The sequence below is a fragment of the Pithys albifrons genome, chromosome 1, assembly GCF_047495875.1.
Source record: "Pithys albifrons albifrons isolate INPA30051 chromosome 1, PitAlb_v1, whole genome shotgun sequence".
Lineage (NCBI taxonomy): Eukaryota > Metazoa > Chordata > Aves > Passeriformes > Thamnophilidae > Pithys > Pithys albifrons.
Window position 1 is genome coordinate 100791919 of NC_092458.1, and position 24465 is coordinate 100816383.

The 24465-nt window shown below is 38.0% G+C and overlaps 1 protein-coding gene across 1 annotated transcript in view; it reads right to left on the minus strand.

Annotated features, from left to right (window-relative positions):
• Positions 1-253: 253 nt before the first annotated feature.
• The window catches only part of MAP3K7CL (MAP3K7 C-terminal like), a 30585-nt gene continuing 6373 nt past the window's right edge, over positions 254-24465 (minus strand). The window contains exons 2-4 of the mRNA XM_071572721.1: positions 19500-19558; positions 10475-10590; positions 254-434 (exon numbers count right to left, since the gene is read on the minus strand). Of these exons, the coding sequence (XP_071428822.1) occupies positions 254-434; positions 10475-10590; positions 19500-19558 (356 nt within the window). The remainder of the gene's footprint in view (positions 435-10474; positions 10591-19499; positions 19559-24465) is intronic.

Sequence of the window (24465 nt, forward strand, 5' to 3'; positions counted from 1 at the left end):
GATCTACTAGAACATATAATGGGGATAGATTAACTTCAATTATGTTACTTGAAATAAAATATCCATTATATAATGGATGAAATATCCATTACATTAAGCTACTGGCTAGCAAGCATTAAATCAAATATAGACTTCTACATACTCTGCATCTGTAATAAAGTATTATAACATATTAAACAGATCTTTATTTTTAAATCTCTTTCCAGCACAGGACCAGTCATTTATGAACTGCCTCACACAAGCTAGTTGGGACTTATGAGGAACCCTGTCTTTTTTGATACTGTATTCTGAGCTTTTCCAGTTGCTCCACACACTGTGTCTGGGCCAACTTCAGTGTTTGGTTCTCCTCTGTCAGTTCTGCGTACTCCTTAGCCAGCTGAGCAGCATCCATGCTTTCTTTTTCCACTTGTTCCAGCCTGGCAATCAGCTCCTTTCTAACGATTATGAAAAAAAACCCCAAATATTAAAAATGGCAGTATCCAAAAATTTGTCATCATGTGTTAGGTCAAAGCTGAATTGTAGGTTGTTAACATGGTATTACTTGAGCTTATATGAAAAAAAGAACCTAGAAAATTAATTTGTTAGAGTCCTCTTTTTTCCATTTAAAAGCTAAAGTTTCCAAAATCTCTGATAGGTTTGCTGTTCAGTGACCAAACCTGCAAAATGCTGATTTCAAATATTTGTATTTGGGGCTGTTCAGCCTGGAGAATAGAAGGCTTCAGCTTACAGCCCCTACCAGTACCAAAATGTGCTCCAAAAGAGCTGGAGAGGGACTCCACAAGGGTGACAGGACAAGGGAATGGCTTTAAACTGAAAGAGAGCAGGGTTAGATTGGATATTGTGAAGAAATTCTTCCATGTGAGGATGGTGAGGCACTGGCGCAGGTTGCCCAGAGAAGCTGTGGCTGTCATAACCCTGGAAGTGTCCAAGGCCAGACTGGACGAGTCTTGGAGCAACCTGGTCTAGTGTCCTTGCCCATGGCAGTGGTTTGGAACTAGATAATCTTTAAAGTCCCTTGCAATCCAAACCATCCTATAACTGTATGATTCTTTGTTCTCTAACTTCAGTAAATGTTGAATACACAGTTCGTGGGGGAGAATCAAGTTCCTGGAGATTGCTTGCTAATGGTTTACTAGAAGAATAACAATTTATTTTTCTCTCAATGCCAAATATAATTGAAAGAGAGCAAGGTTTTTTGTTCAGTTAGTTAGATTTATCAGCAAATTCTGTGAAGTGCACCTGGTTTCCTTTTCTGTGCTGCAGACAATTCTAGAAGATGCTAGGCACATGAATCTGAACTACGTATGTTGTTTCTATCATGTGTTTAGGTTCAGACCTTAGCCCTAATGCTGAGGAAGTGCTATAGAGCTGCAAACCTGACTCCTCCTGGTCCTCTTAAGAACAGACACATGTGGATTCAAACTGTGGCTTCTTCTGGATGGAGTAACATAATGTCCTGTATTCCCAGAGTTGGCCAGAAGCTGGAGTATCCTATATAATATCAACTGAAATTACCTCAGCACAAGTTAAGATAAAAGAGATCTTAAAACACCCTGAAGGCATTAGTAACCCACAGGGTTAGTGAATTACTAATTGCTCTCCACTTAAGTCATCCAGCAGGAAAGCCTGGCCTCTTTTTTTCCCCCTTAATCTAAAAATTCACACCTGCCACAGGAAGTCTCTTCTAAAAGGTTCTAAGTTCTTTTGATCATTCTTTCTCAGAGACTAGTTAATCTTTAACTGTTCATTTCTCAGTCGTGTCAAAACAATACTTTTAGATCATCAGTGGGAAGATGTTGGTACCTTCAAAGTGGATAGCTTTCACTGCAGTCCTTAAAGGAGCCCTCTTGTCAGGCTAGACCTATGCTTTCAGACAGGAAATTTCTACAGATCAGGAATTCTATTCCCACTGGTCAGAGTATTCACGAAAAGGTAACATTTTTGTATTTGCTGATCACTTATGTTACTTGTAGCTGCAAAGCTACCACTTACAGCAGCAAAAATGTAAGCACCTGGGTTTTGAAAAACACTTCTGTCTGACCTTCTCTGAGTATCAATTTGACCTTCCTCTGTCTTTACTGCAACTTCCTTTGATAGCAGAGTTTGCCCATGGTTTTACAGTCACAGCTACTGCAGTTCAAGCAGTCACAAGTTAGAAGAGGCTCTTGGCACAGCCATTTCTTCCAACTGTGCTTCCCATTATAAGACAAACAAACAAAAAAAAAGTCAGGAGCCACTACAGAAATTTTAAATCATCCAAAGAGGCAGTATATAGGCATACATATAGTAGCTAAATATGTTGGCTTTGTTTTATACCATTGATGTCATGAAGAGTAGCTATGCTGCAGAAAAGCCTCTTTTTCTTTCCTTTCACCAGGTGAAATGTGTATTCAATCAGGCTTTTGAAAGAAAACATCAAGAACATATTTTTACTCAGCAAAATTCTATTTACATTTGACACTACATAGTTGTAAAATTTTTAAAAGCAACAAGCCATTAGTAGCTTCATTGCTTTTTGTTTGGGCCATGCTACACGAAACAATTTTCAAAGGGACCAAGATGATCTTGCTAGACAGCTACTGTTAATGGGACAGAGGCCACGGAGAAGTAATTGCACGTGTGCTTTAGAGAGTGAAAAATACATTTAAGGACAATGAGGTTTTACAAGTCTTTAATCCCTTCAATCTCTCAGGGCTTCCTCTGGAAGACTTTTGTTTCTGGAGACCAAATGAGAGCATCAGCAATATTTCTTTGCAGTTATTCTCTGATTCAAGGCTGGACTGAAGGACTAAATTAAGCTCTTTTAAATTACAGTCTGTTAAAACAGAAGTTTCCAAACAAATGAACTCCAAATCATTCTTCCTTACTTTTCTTACACTTATGAGCTTCTTAAAGGGAGATGCAGTGAACACACTAATGAGTAATCAGCATCTTCAAAGCAGGCAAATCTTTTCTGTGGGTACTTGTAGTACTTGAAAAAGAATAGTACTCACTACTTTATTTGGACTTGAGCCAGGAGTGGCACAGACAGTGTGCAAACTCAGACAGCTCTATTAATGTTAGTCCTGACTTGATGAGACTCTGTGCAGGCATGGCTTTTGTGCTGCTCTCCAGTAATATTCAAGCAACATTGATACCTTTTATCCCCTCTGGAATTTAGCTTTGCTATTAAACAAACTACAAATGCACTAAAATAAAAATATACTCATTGCTGTAGTCCATACTCTGGGACCTCCCTCACAGAAAGCACTTGCACCAATTCTGTGATTCTGTGATCCAGTAGTAATGTGTGGGCAGAAAAAACCAGTTCAGCCATCTTTCCTGTATTTTCTGCTTGAGACAATATCTCCAGTTTTCTCCTAGTACATTGGAGGCAAATAACTGTCCAAATAACTAATTTCCAGTAAACTGTCAAGTAGCTACTTGTGTCAGATGATGGCTACACATGTGTATTATTGATAGACTACCCATGAGAGTGTCTGATAAATGCCACAGGTTTGATATTAGAAAGATGTTCTACACCCAAAGGGTAGTTGAGCGCTGGAACAGGCTTCCCAGGGAAGTGATCACAGCACCAAGCCTGAGGGAGCTCAAGAAGCCTTTGGACAATACTCTCAGACACATGGTGTGACTCTTTGGGATGGTACTGTGCAGGGCCAGGAGTTGGCCTCGGTGATCTGTGTGGGCCCCTTCCAACTCAGCATATTCTGTGATTCTGTAGTAAAATTGCTCACTTCTGAGTCAGCAGAACCTACTTACTCCCTTCCCATCAGGATCAACTCCTGTTTACAGGGTGTGGTGATGTTTCAGCAAATACTGTCAGCCTGCCACAGAACTAGAGTACCAGGGATTGCTAAATGTTATGAATGATGTAGTTTACGAAGCTCACAAAAGGATGAGGACAGTGACATTTGCTTCTGATATAATCCAGGATTTGAACTTAGCTTCCAGAAGTTAAAGAACACCATACTAAGCTCTTGCACCATCTAGCCTTTGTTATGAATGCTTAATAAATAGATCTAGTACTGTGTAATCTGTGTTTTCTGTTAATGGTTACCCCATGTTTGAATATAAACAGCACTGATAAGGTATTTTATGAACTAGTGCTGAGGTATTCAAAGCTTTGAGACAATCTGCAATGTACAGTCTAAGTGTTCTTTTTGGGAAAGGAATTTGTGAGGGAAGGGAACATTAGTGTGATTTGCACCACAAACCACAAGCCATGCCAGAGCAGGAATAAAACACAGCATGGTCTTAGGGAAATTATTTCTCTTGGGCTTAATGAATGACTATGCAGAGAACAGAGCTCCTTAACACTAACACTCACAATGAATAAATGCCAAGGAAAGTGACAGACTGAGCAGATAAATCTGTCTGGAGATGAGTGCATTTAGAGATAGACTGGACACAAGGAAAACAGCTTCCAAAGTACAAAGAGTCAGATTTGCCTTTCCCTGGTTGTGAACAACGTATTCAGGATCACTCATCTGTGGCACTACACATTTCTTCACAGCTAACATGTGTCTGTGTTCTGGTGGCCATAAGATCATTTTCTCTTCCCACATTCAACACAGCTTTCACATTAGGAGGAATCATGAGACCCTGTAATGCAATTGCTATCTGAGGAGACTGCCCTTGTGTGTTCAAAGTCTACTAATTCATTTTTAAAACTATGAGACAGCCTGTTTTAATGTAAATGAAAATATGTCTCAGATGCCAATACATAAAAGGTCAAAGAATCAGATAATAGTTTGGTTTGGAAGGGACCTTAAAGATCATCTGGTTCCAACAGCTCTGCCATGGGCAGGGACCTTCCACTAGACCAGGAAGTCTCTCTTTGTATTAGAAAAACTGTAATTTAATTTCCACTGTTTGGTGGGTAACATATATTTTGCATACCCATGATGATGAAAAATCAGGTCTAGAATGGGAAAATTATTGAGATAAAAGATAGATTTTAAGGTTCACACCAATCTTTTTCTGCAGTAACTGGAAGTCTGAAGACTACTTGTTTTAATAATGTTGCAAAGACCCACCAGAAACTGTACCCAGAGAAACTATCTGGGCTGGAAACGTTAGAACAGTCCTATGGTCATGACAGCATGGTCCTAAAGCATATGGAAAGTGTCCACAAAATGAAACAGACATTTCCACTGCATGTTATTTGCAGGAAAGGCCACTGGCCTCCTGGCTTTTATCAGCAATAGTGTGGTCAGCAGGACACTATTGTTCCCCTGTACCTGGAACGGGTGAGGCCACACCTCAAATCCCACATATGTCCAGTTCTGGGCCCCTCACTGCAAGAAAGACATCGTGGTGCTGGAGCATGTCCAGAACCAGGGCAATGGAGCTGGGGAAGGGTCTAGAGCACAAGTCTTGTGAGGAGAGGCTGAGGGAGCTGGGGGTGTTTAACCTGAAGAAAAAGAGACTCAGGGGAGATCTTTATGCTTTCTACACCTACCTGAAATGAGGTTGTAGCCAGGTGGAAGTCAGTTTCTTCTGCCAGGTAACAAGGGATGAGAGGAAATGGCCTCAAATTGTGACAGGGGGGAGGTTAAGATTAGATATAAGGAAAAACTTTTCCTGGAAAGAGTTATCAAGCACTGGAATGGGCTGCTCAGGGAAGTGGTGGAGTCACCATCCCTGCAGGTGTTAAAAAAAAACATGTAGATGTGGCACTTGAGGACATAGATTAATAGTGAAGATGGTGTTGGCACTGGGTTGATGTTTGGACTTGATGATCCTAAAGGTCTTTTCCAGCCTTAATGATTCTATGATTCTATGTTTACTGTAACACGTGCAAAAGAAGAAAAGAAATCATATCCATGGCAAAGAAAAGGAATGATCCTAAACCAGGTGGTGATCAAATTATATTTTCTGGAGAGTTATACTAGAATTGTCTGGGGGAGGACAAAGAGATAACCAGCCAGTGCTAAGAATATAATAAACAGCTAGCAACCATGGCAACTCTAATGTTTAACTACATAATCCAGGGTCATTATCTAGTAATAGCAATATAACAAGTGCTCAAAATAACCAACCATCCCACTCCTTTCACCCAAACTTAGATACCCCAAAACATCTGTTATGGAAATACGTGTGTGTTTCTGGAACATAAATTAAATTACATTCTGTGCCCTAAATGTGGTGTGTTCTCACTTCCACACCCTTTTCTTTATTTTCGTGTCTCCTATTCCACAGTGATTTTTTCCCTTATACTACATATTGCTGGCATAAATGGAAAGAGTTTGAGTGAAGAGAGCAAACAAAGCTATGATTGTATTAACAAAAAAATCTACTCTGTTCTTTCAAATTCTTTCAATTTCTTGCTTCCCTTTTTGGCCTTTTTTTGAGTAACTTCTTTTACCATTCTTTGATTTTCCCTTTTTTGAAACTGCAGCCTCACATTTCTCTCACATTTCCCATCTTCCTGTGAAATAGTTATTGTCTCCTCCCCTGCTCGCAGTCTAATACATTCTCATGCCACCTACATTGCATACAAGAGAAAGGGCAAATAAGCTCTGCTCTTGCCTCGATGAAAAGTAATCCTTGTCATTTCACATCACTTTTTATACTTGGCCATACTTAATGCTCACACTTCAGTGAGAGACAAGTCAAGTTAAACCTTTGAGAAGTTTGTTAAAGACTAAATGTTTTTGATTATTTTAGAACATGTTTTTCAACTTTCTATTTCTTAAAGATACCTCCTTTAGAAATATACCTGCTTGTACTATTTAATTTATGAAAGGTTACAGTGAATTTGGAGGTTGGAAAAAATTTTTTCAAAGTAAAATTATTATATTTTTTTAACTAAAAAGCTCTAATATCAGTATGGATATTTATGTCAGGTTAACTTCACATAATTTATTCCTCCTAGCCAACAAAGTATTTGCTCAATCCATTTTCTGGTTTTTTCCTGTCAATCCTAACATTCAGTATTCTGTGTGCACAGTGTACTATCAGTAGGCACCACAGGTGCAGACACTGCCAGATGGGATTTGCCATTGTAATTATACAGATTTGGAGAGAAGACGGGAGTACTGGCAGGGATATCATCCAACAACACTTGTGGTTGCATTTGGTAAAAATGTACACTGAACAACACTATAAATTTGTTTGTTCCCATTAAAAGGGATGAAACTTGATCATTGTCCATTTTATCAAGATAGAATTTAAAAGAAATAGACAATAGATAACGAGTGTATTAGGTAATTGTGAATCTTTATTTCCATAGATTCAAATTCAAAGGTAGAAGATACCCACAATAGGGGCAAATTTCAGAAAGCTGCAAATGCCATCTTTTTAATTTGAGTATAACTGCTTTCGAGGTTACAAGCTTGTCCATCTCATCAGACTTTATAAAAAAGTCAAAACATCATTTCCTTCTAAGAATGGAATACTCCACTCTTCTAGGAATGAGGCAACCAGAATTTCTCTGGCCACCTTGTGCCAGTGTCTCAACAGCCTCACAAGGAAGAATTTCTTCCTAATATCTAATCTAAACCTAGCCTCTGTCAGTTTAAAGCCATTCTCCCTTGTTCTACCTCTGTACACCTTAGTAAACAGTCTCCATCTTTCTTGTAGGCTCCCTTTAGGTACTGAAAGGCTGCAATTATAAGGGTATATACTTATGTAAGTATAATGCATTTTACATATCTATATCTATCTATGTAAAATGTATTATACTTATATATGTATACAATGCAAAACACACATGCTACCCCAGCCATTGTAATTCACTCTTCTCTTCATTCAGTATGTTCTACCCCCTAAACGTCTTTTAACTCTCAAACTGTAAGTGCTGAGAATGTTTTTTACATATAAATCAGTGATCACTAGACCAAAACTCTCTTTTACTTCTTGCTTACTCCTTCACCTCCCCACTTACACTCCCTTTCCATCCAGTTTTAAATAAAAATTAAGGTTAATGTGCTCAGGTACGTATGCTTGCATGTGTTTAATAGTATATGTGTCCTGATAACTTTCCAATCCACCTCCCAGTTTTAACCAAACTTCATGCAGTAAGGAGGTCCCAATGGTTTCTGGAAGGAGGTCCCTGGAGGGAGAAGTTATAAACCGTTCACATCTGGAGAAAAAAACCCCCAACCTCAGTTGGTACTTGCAGCTTCTTAAACTTCAAAATCAAGCAACCACACTGCACCAACCTGTAGGAAATTAAACATCTTTGATCTAAGTGCTTTAGTACCACTTCAGATTAAGAAACATTGGCAGTGGTGGTATTTGTTTAGGCATTTCCCAGCACGTGAAGACATTTGTAATACATATATGAATATGTAATTGGAAGGCACATAAGAATCACTAATATAATTCCACTTGTTGCCTTATTCAGCCACTCTTAACGTATGTTTACTGGGGCATGGAATCCACAGAACAGGTTCAACAAAGGTAACAGTGGTGGAAGCATCCTGACATTGTTCCACTGTTGACATCCACTGGTGTAATGAACAAAAATACCAGCCTGAAGCCCCTTAATTCGTCCAGGATAACCACTGCAGAGAGGCTGACATCTGGACTCAGAGGTTAATTAGGACAGTTGTGATCTCTGGTAAACAATTTTGTGCATGTACTTGCCATTCTCAAGAAGCAAAATATTTCTAATTCAGACTTCATAAATTAAAAGATTGCATTCAAACAAGATTTTTTTTCATTTAAGAAAGTGCAAAAATATCTATAAATGTCTAGTTTTTAGAGGCTCCAAGCATACTTCATAAATAGGCATAACTGATTCAGGGATGTGTCAGTAATAATAATGGATTTTTATCAGTAGACCTAAACCCCAAATGATCCAAATTATCTAAAGCTACCTTTTGGGTTTATACATCTAAAGTCAAGTACTTAAACAACCACTTAACATTTTACATTGTATCTGGATTTTCAGAATATGAGAAGACACATGGGTTTCCACTGAATTCTCTTGATTGCTAAATACATATGTAAGCAGCTTATATTAGACAACCAAATTTGACAAATCATTGCAAAATTATTTGAATTAATTATCTTTTCCTCATCTTTGCAAACACATCAATTACATTTGATTGTTCAAGTTCAGTTAATGATGAATCAAATGCAAACACTGCATTTTTATGCATTTTTTTCATGCAGGGACTATGTAGTGCTAATCTTTTCTGGCTAATTCTTTTTTCTTTTTGAACTTGTGTGTCAGTCTGTCCGAACCTGAGTGCCACAGAGATCCTTCAGTGGAAGGGGATTTTTAGTGGGAACCCTCAAGTTTAAGCTATATTGTGCCTGTAGCCATCAACCCCAATAATTACATCTTACTTTCTTACCCTTCATAGTTTGGATTCAGTGAGTTTCTTGGCTATCTTGTAAGAATACAGGATTTCATCAGTTTCTGTCCCATAAGCTTGATTCTGCAGCTGACAATTCCCATGGACGCAAACTTGGCAAAACTGCAATGTAAACTGAGTAGGGATTTCACTACTCACCCTCTTTTCTCTCTCTAAATTTCTTTTTTAGGCTTTTTGTGGAAAGGGATGAAGAGCCACAGAATGCATTTTGCCATTTAATAGTCATGCAGAATATGAGAGTACAGGCCACAGATAAAACAGAAGTCTTCAGTTCATGCACTTTGGATGTGAACACCTAAAATACCCATGTACATTGAGCCAATGTATACAGAAACAGTACACCTCACTAAGTTAGGCTTATCATAAAGTACTTGAAGCCCAACTGAGGATCTGTTACATTCTTCATTAAAATGTATAAAGTTAAATTGAAAAAAAAAATTAAAAAACCCAAAACATTTAAAAGGAGACCTGTACCAGTTGAACTGGACTGTTATGTGACATGGAGGCTGTCAATGAAGGTTTTAAGGAATGTCCACATAACTGAGAGCCCAGAACTATTACAGCTCTTAGTTGCCCCAGTTGATCTTATGGAGCAAAGGCCTACTTGTTGTGCTCCACTGTGACTGTCAGGCAAAGGTATGGACTACAGTCATAGAGTCATAGATTGATAGAATGGTTTGCATTGGAAGGGACCCCAAAATCATCCAGTTACAGCTCCCCTTACACAGGCAGGGACACCTTCCAGTAAACTAGGTTGTTCAGAGCCTCATCCAACCTGACCTTGAACACTTCCAGGAATGGGGCAACCTGTGCCAGTGCTTCATCACCTTCACAGGGAAGAAATTTTTCCTAATATCCCATCTTCCTAATATCCGAACCTTGACCTCTGTTAGTTTAAAGCCATTCTCCCTTTTCCTATCTCTACATGTCCTTGTAAGTAGTCTCTTTTTCCATCTTTCTTATAGGCTCCCTTCAGACACTGAAAGGCCACAATTACAAGCTGTGTGTATATATAAGTAAATACATATATAAGTATACATGTATGTAAGTATAAGGTCAGAAAATATTATGTGAAACCCTCATGTTTAAATCAGGATTTTACAAAGAGGTTATGCAACAGTAAATCCTTTGGGAAATTTACTCACTTTCTTTCTTCCAGCAGAGCAATTTCTTTCTTGACCTCATGGTACTCTTCTGCTATTTTGCAGTGCTGTCTATACACCTGCATAGATTCCTTAGAGTCATGAAAAGGAGGCAAAGGCTTTCAGAAAAGGAAGAAGAAGAAGAAAAAAATACACTGCTTTTGAATGAAATATTAGTTTTAAAATACATATTTTGAAAGATACAATATTTATCTTAATTCCTGTGAGAATTTTTTCCCCTAACTGCAGGATATTGCCAATTATTCCTTTCATGGAAGGAAAAAAAGCCCAACCAACCCCACTTCCCTGCATAAGAATATGTATCAACATTCAAACCTTATAAGAATTTTCAGAACTGTCCTTGTCAGCTTTGCAAAGTATTCCTAAAGATTGTTCAAAGAATTGCTTCTCCCTTACATCCCTCTTTTTCAGCTACAGTGATATATGAATGCTAAAGTCAGACCCATAACAAACTTAGCATCTTTTCACTGCAGAAACTACAGCTCTGAGCAGAAGGGAAATTGAGTGCAAACAAGCTTCTATTCTCCAGTTCTGTAAGATGAGAACAAAAGATATGAAAAGACATGGACTAAATGCTTTTTTTATTCCTAAATGCAATGCTTATTCCAGTTTATTCCTAAATGGGACAGGACTGTTAATTGGGACACTGGGATTGATTCTACTGGACTCAACAGGAGTTAGACTGCTGACTCCAGTGCAGCCAAGATTTTGTGATGGGTTCTATCCCAGCAGTGCCTCAAGTTGTAAATAGATAATACCATTTCTCTGCATCTCTATTTCCTGTAAAAGGGATATGTTTACTTAGTAGAAAAAAAACCATGAGGGTTAAATCAGCTTATTTGCAAAGCGTTTTCTATTTTCATATAAAGTGCAGGTGAGACTGAGAGTAGAAGGGTGATGGCAATTGAAAAAAAGAAAAATCAGGTTAAAAAACTGACACATTGAAGACAAAAGCATCATACCTCCTATTCTAACATTGCAGCAAAACTAACTTTTTTCCCAATGCACACTGAATGTAACAAATATGGCAAAAAAATCCAATCAGTCCTGGAATTCCTCATGTGAATTTCAGTTGAGATCTTGAAAATACATTTTGGTTAAATGATGGTACTTTTTGTTCCTTAAATAGAATGCAGCTTAATTCAGGCTTCAGGCTTATCATATTTTGGCTATAACACTTTCAGGAAGGATTTTTGTTATTAGGCTTGAAACTGTTGACTGTAAATGAACTCCAAATAGCATGCTTGAGCCACCTGTTTGAAGGAAAAGGAAACACTTCAAATAGTTCCTTTACTGCCCAGTTAAAGAACATCCAGTCACCTTTCATAATATTAGTAGATTATTTTACATTTCTTGCTGTTCTACTTTGTAGTATAATATTTAATGACATTATTGGGAAAAGAAAAGCACAAGCCATCAGACTTGTGATCTTATAATCCTTTTTTAAATCTAAAATGGAAATTTAAATCTAAAATTCAGAGACAAAGATTAAAAAAAAAAAATTTATCCATGAGACTTGGTAAGTTGGTTCAGATGTAACCAAATGCACAGATGTAAGTAACATATAGACCTTGCAGATGTATAGTACTTGTAGATGGTATGATTCCTCACAAAAATTTTAACACAGACATTCATTTCCCATGTTCTAAATGTAAAAATGCTGCTGCAGAATTGTTTCACAGGAACACTGTTTCATCCTCTCTGATCTTGGAGATTTTTGAAACCTAGGAAAAGGGCAGCCCATTACTTGATTCTTATCCCTAGGAGAGGGCTTTTAATTGCATTTCAATGTGGATGAGCAACAGCACCATTCATACAGCCACCAGCCACCCAAATAATAAACATCAATTTAACAAGACAGAATATAGAAGTCTCAGTGCTCTAATTCAAGAATGCAAGGATGAGCCAAAGCAGCATCTCTGGTATGTACCAGAGATCAGCTATCAACAAATGAATTACAATAAAAAAAATTTTGAACAGTGCCAAGGGGAAAGACCCCAAACAGTGATACTTCAAAGGAAAACCAAACCAACAAAAAATCAGCTTGGATTTGCTTCCAACTTAGTTTCTGCTAATCTAGCTGGCTTCAACTAGTTTAAAAATTAAAAGTGTTCTGTTTCTATATTCCAGCTTTCCACTCAAAAGATATATAGAGCTAAAAATTATCTAGTCATGCTGAAACTTAGTATCTAAGTTTCACTTAGAACCAGTTGCTGATTTTCAATCCCCTTGTTTCCTCTTCAGTGACATTTTTATACCGATATTTTAGCACTTAAAATAAACTTAAAACAAATAATACAATCAGTTTACTAATGTTCATTCATACAATTCTTTTCAATCATGTCTGATGGTATTAAGCACTATATAAAGAACTTTTTAATTTTTTGAGTATTTTTATTTAAAACATAAATTTGATTATGTTTTCATATGACTAGATAGAATCATATCATTGAATCATATCATAGAATTATTTGAGTTGGAAGGCACCTTAATGATCATCCAGTTCCAACCTCTTGACATGGGCAGGGACACCTTCCACTAGACCACGTTGGCCCAAGCGCCATCCAGCCTGGAACTGAACATTCCAGGGATGAGGCAGTCAGAACTTGACAACCTGGCTTGCTCTTTTGCAATTTGGAAATATCTATGAAAGGTTTTGGCAATAGTATCTACAGCATCCATGATTAATTTCTGGCCAGTAGGATATTAAACTGGCTAATGCATTATTTATTTAACAAACATCTCTATCACAATCACATGAGAAAAAGAGAGAGACAAGTCTCCATTCCACCTGGAATGACTTTTTTGAATGCCTGTGGCCAGACCATGGAAAGTGTTGGAGATGATACCCTCATGGCATTCCATGAAGTCTGTATACTATCTTTTTTGTGAATTTGCTAGTTTAACAATAGGCCTTAATAAACTTCAATTTGCAGTATGTTTTTTTTCACTTTACTCAGAAGCAAACAGCCATACTTTAGCTACTTCTTAGGACAGCCCAAGCTTGATACTTCATTAAATACCTTGCCTGTCCATAAATTAATATATATAAAAGCCTACCTTATAGACAAGCCAAAAGCATCCCTGCCAAATAAAGTTACATTTAATGGCAACAGTTGCTACTTTTAATCCTGTTTATTTCAGGCTTCAGTGTCATCCACCCACATTTTCCTGTGCTGGCAAAATATGGACATGCAGCTTTAAGTTATACTAGTGGTCTATCCTATTATGCCTGATTTTCAATAAGGTTTGATTTTTACTTTGCTTCTTTGTTGAATAACTCAATGTAACATTGAGAAGTGTTTTACAGAATCCAGGAAGTAGACAGTAAGAGATCTTTCTATAGACTATTCTGTAACTGCACATATATATGTACATCTTTACAAGACATGTGAACTGTTCATTTAGACTTTTGTTTGGAATCCAGATATGAAAGATATTGGAAGAGGACATGCAAATGCAGTTCACAAAGAAATAGAAAGAGCCTGAGCAGTTCTGCATACTTTTAAAGACAGGTTGAAGGAGCTGTTCTAAACAAAAATCTTTGCTTGGGGACACAGAATGACAGTTTTCAGGTTTGATTTTTTTTTTTTTTTGCTTACTCACGGAACAAAGTATGTTTTGCCTATCAATATGAGTATCAGCATTCCATATCCACAAAAGCTGTATACATGGCAGTACCACTCAAATGTTCAAAAACTTTAAAACAGTAATTTTTTTTATTTGACCATAGTTTGTTTGCATTTACTTTTTGACTCAACTGTGAAAAATAAAACTTTTTCATGGAAAGACTAAACTTCCAAGAAAAGATTTTATCAGGCAGTTTTGCCAGCTCACATGAACTTGTCTAGGAAGCAGTTTTTACCACTGTCCTAAAGAGTGGTGTCTCACTTTTTGTAGATTTGGTAACTTTCAGCTAAACCCTTCTGGAGTGTTAAAGGTTCAAACACAGGCAGGTGGTGTTGGGAGAAGCCCCCTCAGAGAATTTTTCTCACCATACCAGCACAGAAGGTTTAGGCTTGGAGTCGCAGGAGTGAGGACAAAAGATAGCTGATGACTTTTAGATTCAAGCTTAATGGTTGGGTGGAGTGAGAAAACAGAACCCCAGCACCTGGGGGTGGGAAGAGGTTTTTCTTTCTTTGTTCCCTGTGTGCTGCTTTGACTTTTTTTTTTCCCTTTGGATAGCTACAGAAAAAAGAGCCACGAATTGCTGGTGAGCTCTCTTTTTTCTGGGTCCGCTCTTTGCTTTTCCCCCTCCATCTCTGGCACCCTGAGCTTTGGAGAGAGAGAGAGAGAAGAGAGGAGAGGCACAGGTGCTACAGGACACTGCAGACCTTTTTTTTCCCCTCTTCCTGGGGATCAATTTGGACTGCAAGGAGATTCCTGGGAACTATCACCATTTCCTCCACTCCCAGCTTTATTCCTTCTTCGTTTGGGATAAAGGACAAAGAAAGAGAGAGAGTGCTCCCCTCTCGTCTCTGCCTCGCTGGAAAAAAGACTGAGAATTCATCTTGCAGCCAGCCGAAGCAGGACATTGACACTGTCCATAAATATAACTGCTCCAGGAGGAATCTACTGTTTTGGGGGTTGTTCTCTGTTTTTTTTTTTTTACCTTTGCTGCTGGGGGAGTAGTTTGTTCTGGTCTGTTTACAGTTATACCTATATTTACATATATATATTATACCTATATCTATATATATATATATTATACCTATATCTACATATATATGTAGATATATAGTAGTTAAGAACAGTTATCCTTCTTATATCCATTTTCTAATTGAAGTTCCTTTTCTTTAATAAAGAGTGACGTGATTATTGTGGTGGAATCCTCTCCTCTGCTTTTTGGTAAACATTTTGGGTTTTTCCCCTCAAACTAAGACATGGAGAAACAGAAAGTTCAGTGCCAATATATTGCATGGTGGCCCATATTCATTATATGACCTTGTGTACTCTTCCATGAGGGAAGAAACCACATTATTCCAAGCAAAAGTAGCACATTGCAGCTACTTTTTGTTACGCAACTGAAACTTTTCAACCAGTTTCAGATATCTCCTTCAGGATATATCTTGTCTAGTTTTACTATGAAAGTAAGCCATTTTCTTTCCTCCAAACAATTCAGGTCAACTGGATGAGGGAAATTGAGAGTTTTGCTCTCCTTTGCCAAGAGGTTTTCCATTCTTTTCTAACTATAGGATGATGTTCAGACTTTGTGAGCATCCATGTCATATATAATCTAAGACCATAGTTATTACAGCAGCACTGCAGGAGACTTATCAAGTTCATAGGCAGTCAAATCTAACAATAGAGTACCACAGTACTCTAGGAAGTCTCATGGAAATTAATATTAAAATAATAATACATTCAAAAAACCCCATAATCCTCTTAAAAATGTAGTGTACGTTTTAACTTTCTAAAACAATTTTATGTGTCTAACAAGAATCTTGGCATTCAGTAGAATCAATTAAAGTTCCAGAGTAAATCAAGTTTCTGCTAAATGCTTATATCATGCACAACAAGATGTCCCTTTCATAACATTTTCACTGTTTCTTTTGTATAGGCATTTGCCACTAAAGCATGAAAAACTATCCTGTGGCTTAGAAAACTGGTATTATAAATGCTTGGAGCTTTTTCTCTGTTGCAAGAATTTTATTTTAATTCACTACATTAATCTCTACAGATTTGTAATACAAAACTACAAAATATGACATAAATGCTTCTCAAGCTTACAATTTCTTGATAAGAGATCATAGAATCATTTGGAAGGGACCTTAAAGATCATCTAGTTCCAACCCTGCTGCCATGGGCAAGACACCCTTCCACTAGACCAGGTTTCTCAGAGCCCTGTCCAACCTGGCCTTGAATGATAAAGAATTATAGAACACCCTGTGCATCCATATGTGACATGACCCTCTTCAGGGTCAAACAACCGGCTGGAATAAAGACTTCGATGGAGAATAGGGAGATGAACTGAGCAAATCACAGGAAGTGCTGGAATGGGATAGGCAACACATAGGGCATAGCAATGCATGTACTTAACTCTTGATATCTTCCTTTACATTCACTAACCTGAACAACAAGGCCTTAGATGCTACAAGGCCTTAGGTGTCTAAATATAGCAGATAACCCATAGCAGAGTGTCTATCAGAGGGCTCACCACCCACTATGTGGATAATCAAGGAAGTGCCTTCCAAGGACCAGTCCAGATTTCACACAAGGCAAAGATTAAAGTTTTCCGATGACAAAGTGACAAGTGCAGCGAGCCTACCCTCACTGCACTTTCCATCACAAGACTCACACACAAGCAGGAGAAATAACACTAAAGCCCAAATAAGCATGTGTTTTATCCTCATCCAAAGTATTGCTCGTCAGTGGGAAGAGAAAAATTTCAATAATGCAAACAAAAGCAAGAAGTTTATTAATATGAGTTTTATTTCACTGATAACTTAGCAGGAACTTCTTTTTGGTTTCTTGTTTTGAAAAATAGAGCTGCAAAAGAGACCTACATGCAGCTTAAACTGCTCTGTTCTCATATGTAGGGCTTTTGTGTCTAGTTGACCATAAATCAATCTTGATTTAGGTAAAAAAAAAATAGTTATTTTCTTACAAATTGCCTCTTGGAATGTGTTCCTCTCACTGTAGTAGAAAAATGTAACATTCAAATATGTAATTTAAAAATAAAACCATTTTTAGTGTGAATTTACCTAGTACATCAGAAGATACAAACTGATCATTTTTATTTTTCTGAAAGAAGCTGTAACTAAGATCGTCCTTTAGTAAAACTCCTTATACAGAATTAAGCTATTTGCTAAGTCTCCTAGAAAGACCTTCTCTCCAGCTAATTCTACCTCTACCTTTGTAGAGCCAGTGCCAGTACTTGGACAGCAGGGTTTGTTATACTGCCATGACGAGGCTCCACTGAACTTTGCACTGTCATCAGTGAGTGGTGCCTAGGGAGTAGGTATGGTAGAACTGTAGAAGAAAAAGAGGGAACACTAGGTAATTCTGCTCAAATAGCCAAGTTGTCTGCCAGGGCCTAACATAGGAGAATGAGGGCTTGAAACCTAAAACAGAAGTGCAAATTGCTGGGTACTTAGGCTGTGGTCTGCTGCCTACCTGGGTAGAATTCTAAGGCTCTGATTTTCCAAGTGACTTGGTGTGCTGGTTTAAAGGTAAGCCATCAGGAGAAATGAACCCAACACAAAAGAGATTATGTCAGAGTTACAATTTAATAACAATATTACAATAAATGCAATGGCACAAGGAGAAATTGGTTTCAACCCACAAAACCCAGAAGTATAACCCCGCACCCTGGGGCACAAACACAATAGTGTTTGTTAGCCCCTGTGCTGAGACCCACATGGTTCCTCTGAGTCCAAAGTCAAAGGAGGTGAAAAACCTGATAGGGCAGATTATTTATCCAGCAGACTTGAATGCTTCCGGAGGAGCATTGCCAGTCTATCATGAAATTACACATTTAGAGTATATTATATGTTCTAGAAATATGGGTCAGAAAAGTCCTAAATAAAAAAATCATGACTTTGTCATGTAGACTACCTATACTAATGCTAGTAATTTTGTTTTTATGTACCAAGAGCAGTAATAATAATCATACTTTGCTCTTTTAGAGAATGACTGATCTTAATGCTTTTCCAAAATGGTAAAAAATAACCTAATTTCAGAGATTAATAGAGGTATGAAGCAACTCTAGGACTAGGCAATGTGTCACTGACCCAGCTGGAAACAGAATGCAGGCTCTTTCAGTTCAGTCCTTTGGCCATGAAACATTATTGCTTTTCTCAAACTGAACTCTGATAAGGGAAAAAAATGCCAATTATCTTTGCTGCACTGGAAGGTCAGTGAAATAAAGAGGTCAGCATGCCATCCTGTTCCTTTTGTCCCAAATCTTAAACTGTTATTAATTCCTTTAATCATTCCTAGTTATGCCTAAGGAACTTGCCCATATTCTCAGGATAAGAGGGGCAGAGCAAGAAGAGTGTCTGTCATCTTCCATTCCTTTCTCACTCATCCTTTTGATTAGAAGAGCAGGAGAGAAGAGTCAGCCCTTAAAATCAGCAGCTCTCCCATGCTGTCTTACTTGTGGATGGGTACAGTAAAGATGACATTATTGGCAAACATGGTCTGCTAATGCCTTTCTCAATTTACACTCAGGAAGCAACTGCCCTCACAGTGAAATATCAGAGAAAGCCTAAATGCTCCTGGGAAAACAGATGACCTGAAGATCTTTACAGAAGCCAACAAACACCCCAGAATCTCCACAAAGAAAAGTGAAATAATTCCTGGATGCAGAACTGGTTCTGTGCCTGGTGAACCATGGAACTGGCATCAGCTGCTCATTTTCCATTATATCCGGGCTCCATCATCCTATGCTGACAAATCAGTCTGGTCACAAAAAGATTCCTCCCTTTTATCCCATGCTGTCTCCATGTTGCAGTCAGGGCAATCATTAGGGTCACTGGCTATGCAGCATGAACTGCAGTTACTTTGATAAGGCTCTCATCAATCCTTATGACTAGCTTTAGTTACGCAAGATTAAAGGTAAAACAGCACTACAAAAACACATCTCTGCTTTCTTTTGGAATGCTTCAGAGAAAGCTGATGACACCAGTCACAGCACAGTGTGCAAGCATGAGAATATAATACCTGGCTTATTCCTTCTCCTGTCAAACACAAAAGAACTCTCTTCATTGCAGTGTAACAGCAATGTGTTTTGCACAGGAATTGTATAAAAAAATCTTAAAAGCAAGTGAGGCTGTTAAAATAGTAATTTCCCTGCAATTGGATTAAAACTGCCAAATCAAATTTTCTGCAGGTCTTGAAAAGACAATGTTTTCTTCTAAGGATATATACAGTCTTACTAAATGATAATAGGTTAGAAATGCACCACTGAAAACTTCCACCTTAGTGTAGCAACCAGAGGCTTTTTATCATAACAAATATAGTGACTGTAACATAGGACTATTGCAAGAAAAAAAAACCTGTTTACCTGCAGCTGCTGATCTAGTTCTGGAAATGCCAAAGAGAAGCATTCAGGGGAAGCATCATCTAAAAGGTAAAAACTATGTTAAAAATCCATGTCGACCAAAAAGGGCACTTCAAATAATCTAAGAGATGAAGTTACATATTGCATATATTGACAATAATATTGGGATCCTGAAAACACCTCCACATCTTATCTTTTACAGTTGAGATGTCTTAATAGACTGCTTGAAAATACTAGTAGATTGGTAATAAGAAAATGTTTAGGTGCTGCAAAGACAGAAAATCTATATTGTATCGCAGTGATTAAGAAACAAAACAAAGTCAGTTAGTCCAGTAGAACATGTAACAATTTAATAATGCAAATAAATCCAAACTTTCTTCCTGGGATCTCTCCGTTACACTGCAAAGTAAAGAACCTACTAAGGACAGCATCGTTACTACCAAAGAGTTCATTAACTGAATGAAGGCAATAACTATCACAAGGACACACTAATTAGCCTGGCAACCCTGAAACACAAAGAGAAGGCTTTGGGGGGACCTAACTGTGGCCTTACAGTACCTGAAGAGAGCCTACAAGAAAGATGGAGAGAAACCATTTACAAGAGCGTATAGTGACAGGACAAGGGCAATGGCTTAAAACTGAAAGACAGTAGGTTTAATTAGATATAAGGAAGAAATTTTTTCCTGTGAGGGTGGCCAGGCACAGGGACAGGTTGCCCAGAAAAGCTGTGGCTGCCCTATCCCTGAAAGTGTTTAAGGCCAGGTTGGAGGAAGTTTTGAGCAAACTGATCTAGTGGAAAAGTGTCCCTGCCCAGAGGTGGGGGTTGGAACTAGATGATCAAGGTTGCTTCCAATCCATACCGTTCTATGGTTCTGTGACTCTATGAAGACTGTTACCTACACAGGCATAATTAGAATGGGGAAGGCACCACAAATTTCTTCACACTCCATAGCAATGACTATCTTGTCCATTACAATCCCTATGGGCTAGAGTTAGTTCAATCATGACAGCAAGCCAAACCATGGTTTGTTTTCTCTCTCTCTCCCTCTGTCTGTCTGTCTCTCTCTCTCTCAATCTCTCTAATTATTTAATTATTTTCAGTTCAGGATTCCACCAAAGGTGGGACAGACTGTGCCAGTTACATCAGTGTTGTGATGTGGATACCTGCCCACTAGTAGCTGGACTGAGATCAGAAATAGTAATCATACTTGGCAGTGTCACAGCTAGCCACCACAATATTTCTTTCTTGTTGACTTTCACACTATCAGTTTTGCATTGGATTGTGATGACTGTTTATGCATCTTACTACAGGTTATGGGAGGTGAGGAGAACATTACTATTAGCTTGCAGTCAGATTTTAGTAATGTGTCAAAATTAAATAAGGATGGCTCTCATAATAGAAAATTGCTAACAGTTCAGATCCTGCAACATGCTATATACTGGCAGACTTATACATGGCAACAAAACCCCAACAAGGTTGATAGGACCACAGGACTGCAGGATTCTAGATATTCTAAAAGAGTACAGACTAGGATCTAAACTATTTGTGAAATATTTGGCATCCTTTTGTCCTGCCCTCTGTGGTCATGTACGTACATATGGCCAGACTTTGCAAATGAAGATTTGGGCAGGGCTCTCCCCGCGTGGGTGTGCCCTTCCAGCCTGCGCAGTAGATTTTTTAGGTGAGGCACAGCGTGCACAGAACTGGCCCCACCGTTTAAGTCCTGAGGTCTATCTGCCACGGCCGAGCGAGCTTGAACAGTGACAGTGAGGTCCTCAGGACTGTCTACAGCACCCAGTACTAATGGGAGCCGACCCTGCTGAGCATCCAAGATCTGATGGGATCGGATGGCAGGCAGGCATTTAACTGCCAGGGGACGGTCACCATTGAGACTCGAACTCACAGCCTTGGGATTCGGAGTCCGGAGTGCTCTCCATTACACCACGGGACTGCCCTTCCGTGGTCATATAGCAAAGCAAAATAGGGGGGGGGCAGTAAAATAAGTCACCTTATCCTATGAAAAATAAGCACACAGGCTAACACATGATCAGAGCCTTTACTAACATAGCTGGGCAACCTGTAGGAAGGGATGCCCAGAGAAGAAAAAAATAAAATACAGTGATACAAAAGCAAAAACTTAACTTCCTCAGAAAACAAAGTGAAGTTCCTATATTTTCATACCATAGGAGCCTTGCTAGCATTACCAAGTGACACTCATGTCTTGTGTGTGTCTGCCTTCATTTTTCATACCATATCCCAAACATGTCCATTCTGGAAAATACTTAAATTGCTTTAATTGTATGGGATGGTATCATGCTGATAGGCAAGTGTTTACCTTTAATTTGCTGTTGCTTTCTTGTACAATATTTATAAATAGATTAATTTTCTAAAAGAAGAAGGATGAATCATATGGCAAGACTAAAAGGAAGGACAGAATAAGACTCAGTCTGACTAGGGGTACAGCTGCTCTACAAGTATTTGACCGAATAGCTGTTAAATATTCTGACAGAGATACTGGATCAGAGTCACGGATGGCCGTTAAGCTGCTATTTGTTTTGACAATTCCAGTAGTACAACCTCTGGTACAGTAGCTTTAAGAAGGGATCTTGAACATTTTTAAAATTAAGAAAAACATAACAGCTCTTGAAATTGCTAAAAAAAATTGAAGAAATATCAGCCAGTAATCACTTTTTCACTGCATAAGCTATTAATAAGGAAATAAAATTAATGCAGTGTCAGAGTATTAGAAAATTAATTGGATTAGCCTCTTAAAAGAACCAAATAAAAGTTTGGAAGTACTTCATAAAGGATGGAATGGAGAGAGAAATTAATATAGAGGAAATCCTTTCAATAAAGAGATGTTCCCTGCTTATTTTTTGAACTCAAGCGACTGAGTCAATGGTACTATAAATAGAACGTACTGCTATCCTAACCATTATGGCATACCATAGTACATTTTATAATGGACCTGCCCTAGCATCTATTGAACAGCTGCTACGGGTTTTTTTTAGTGATACTAGTTTAAGACTTGTTTAAATCATCATCTGACGTGCAGAACATCATCAAGAAATGCTGGAGACTTCAGTGGCTTGAAATTTTCCTCTGTTTCTAATTATCTTAGTCTCTTTTGAGATTTTTAGCTCAAGTATTTAGTTTAGAAAAATTAACAGAAATCCTCACATCTGGCTTATTTTCCACAGAAAGAACAACAAAAGACTTTCCCCACAGCTTTTAGGGAAATAAATTATGGCCTCAAGTCAGTCTGTATTTCACTGTTGTCAAAGCAACAACCACAACAATAACAACAAAAATCACTTGGTAAAAACAAAATACATTTAAATTAGACACAAGGGGAAAGCAAATGACAGCAGTCATGCAGCTCCTAAAATTTTTTTGAAGATGTTTTCAGAAAGTCAAGAGGAAAGATATAACTTTTCCATTTTTTTCCAAAAGAATCACTATTGCCCCTACAAGCTGAAATACTGGGTATTACACAAAAGACATTGCATTGACTTCTAGCCTTCAGAATGAAAAATCAGAAAAAAGAAATGTCTGAAATGTCAATGAAAGTATTCTGAAGATGAAAAACCTTTCAGAACTATCTCCTTATCTGTCTGTATTTGTTATTTTCTACTCTACACCTCCTTAACTAGAAAACAAATTTCAGAAATACCACTTTTTCTCAATTCATTATCAATTTTTAATGTGTGCCTGGATTAGGCGTCACTGATTCCTAAGAAGAAAGACTGCCTTTACAATAAAATTAGTGCCTTTTCTGTACCAAACCCCCCTGAAAATATCTAGGCTTATTCTTTAACAGCTACAAACAGCATCTCACCCCTGTGGTCTCTATAAAGAAACTCAGAAAGAAAAAGGATTTATAATTCAAGCTAGATGTTGAAAATCTAGTTTGTTTAAAAATAAAAATATTTTAAATATCAGAGACTGAAATTTGCTACACCTAAAAATGAGTTAAGATTGTGGTCAAAAGGAAACAAGAAAGAAGGAATGACATACTTATAGATGTTTGGCTACTCCAATAAACTCAACAGCACTGACCTGTGATATAAAAGAATCATATCAGGAACTTCATTACAGCCACCTAAATTAATGTATCTGTAACATGATTTCTAAATGAGTAGTACTTCCTGATTTCCCATAGATCCCAAATTTAATTTTGAAGTTCTATATTTAAAAGTGTCCTAGAGATAAAGACCTGTACCCTGACTAAAGTCTTGCAGGTGACTTTAAACTGTTAGATGTCTGCTGGGAGCTCAACACAGTGGAGAATAGGCAGTCTAGGAGACTTCTAGAGTGTATGGAGGATAATTTCCTGTTGCAGCTGATAAATACCAGGACTGGGGCATTGTTAGACCTGCTTTTCACAGACAGAGAAGGGATGGTGGGAGTTGTGGTGGTTGAAGACCATCAGTGACAATAAAATGATGGAGTTCTCAATACTCAGTGAAGTAAGTAATGGTATCAACAAAACCTCTATGCTGGACTTCTGGAGGGCAGACTTTGGCCTATTCAGGAGGCAAGTTCAGAAAGTACTTTGGGAAACAACCCTTAAAACAAAGGGGTCCAGGAAGGATGGACATCAAGAAAGAAATCTTGTAGGTGCAGGAGCCAAAAGGCAACCTGGCGGGGAAGATGACTGAACTGGCTGAACAGGAAGATTTTGCAAGAAATTAGGGGAAAAAAGAGAGTTTATTGACTTTGGAAAAAAGGACAGAAAACTCAGGAAGTGTTTAGGAATGTAGTTATATCATGTAGAAAGAAAATTAGAGAGGCAAAAGCACAATTTTGACTTAATCTGGCCACTTCTGTTAAGAATAACAAAAAGTGATTTTAGAAATACATCAATAGTAAAAGGAGCGGCAAAGAAAACCTCCATTCTTTGCTGGACATGGAGGAGAACACAGTTACCAAAGACAAGTAAAAGGCTGAGGTTTTTAACATTTTCTT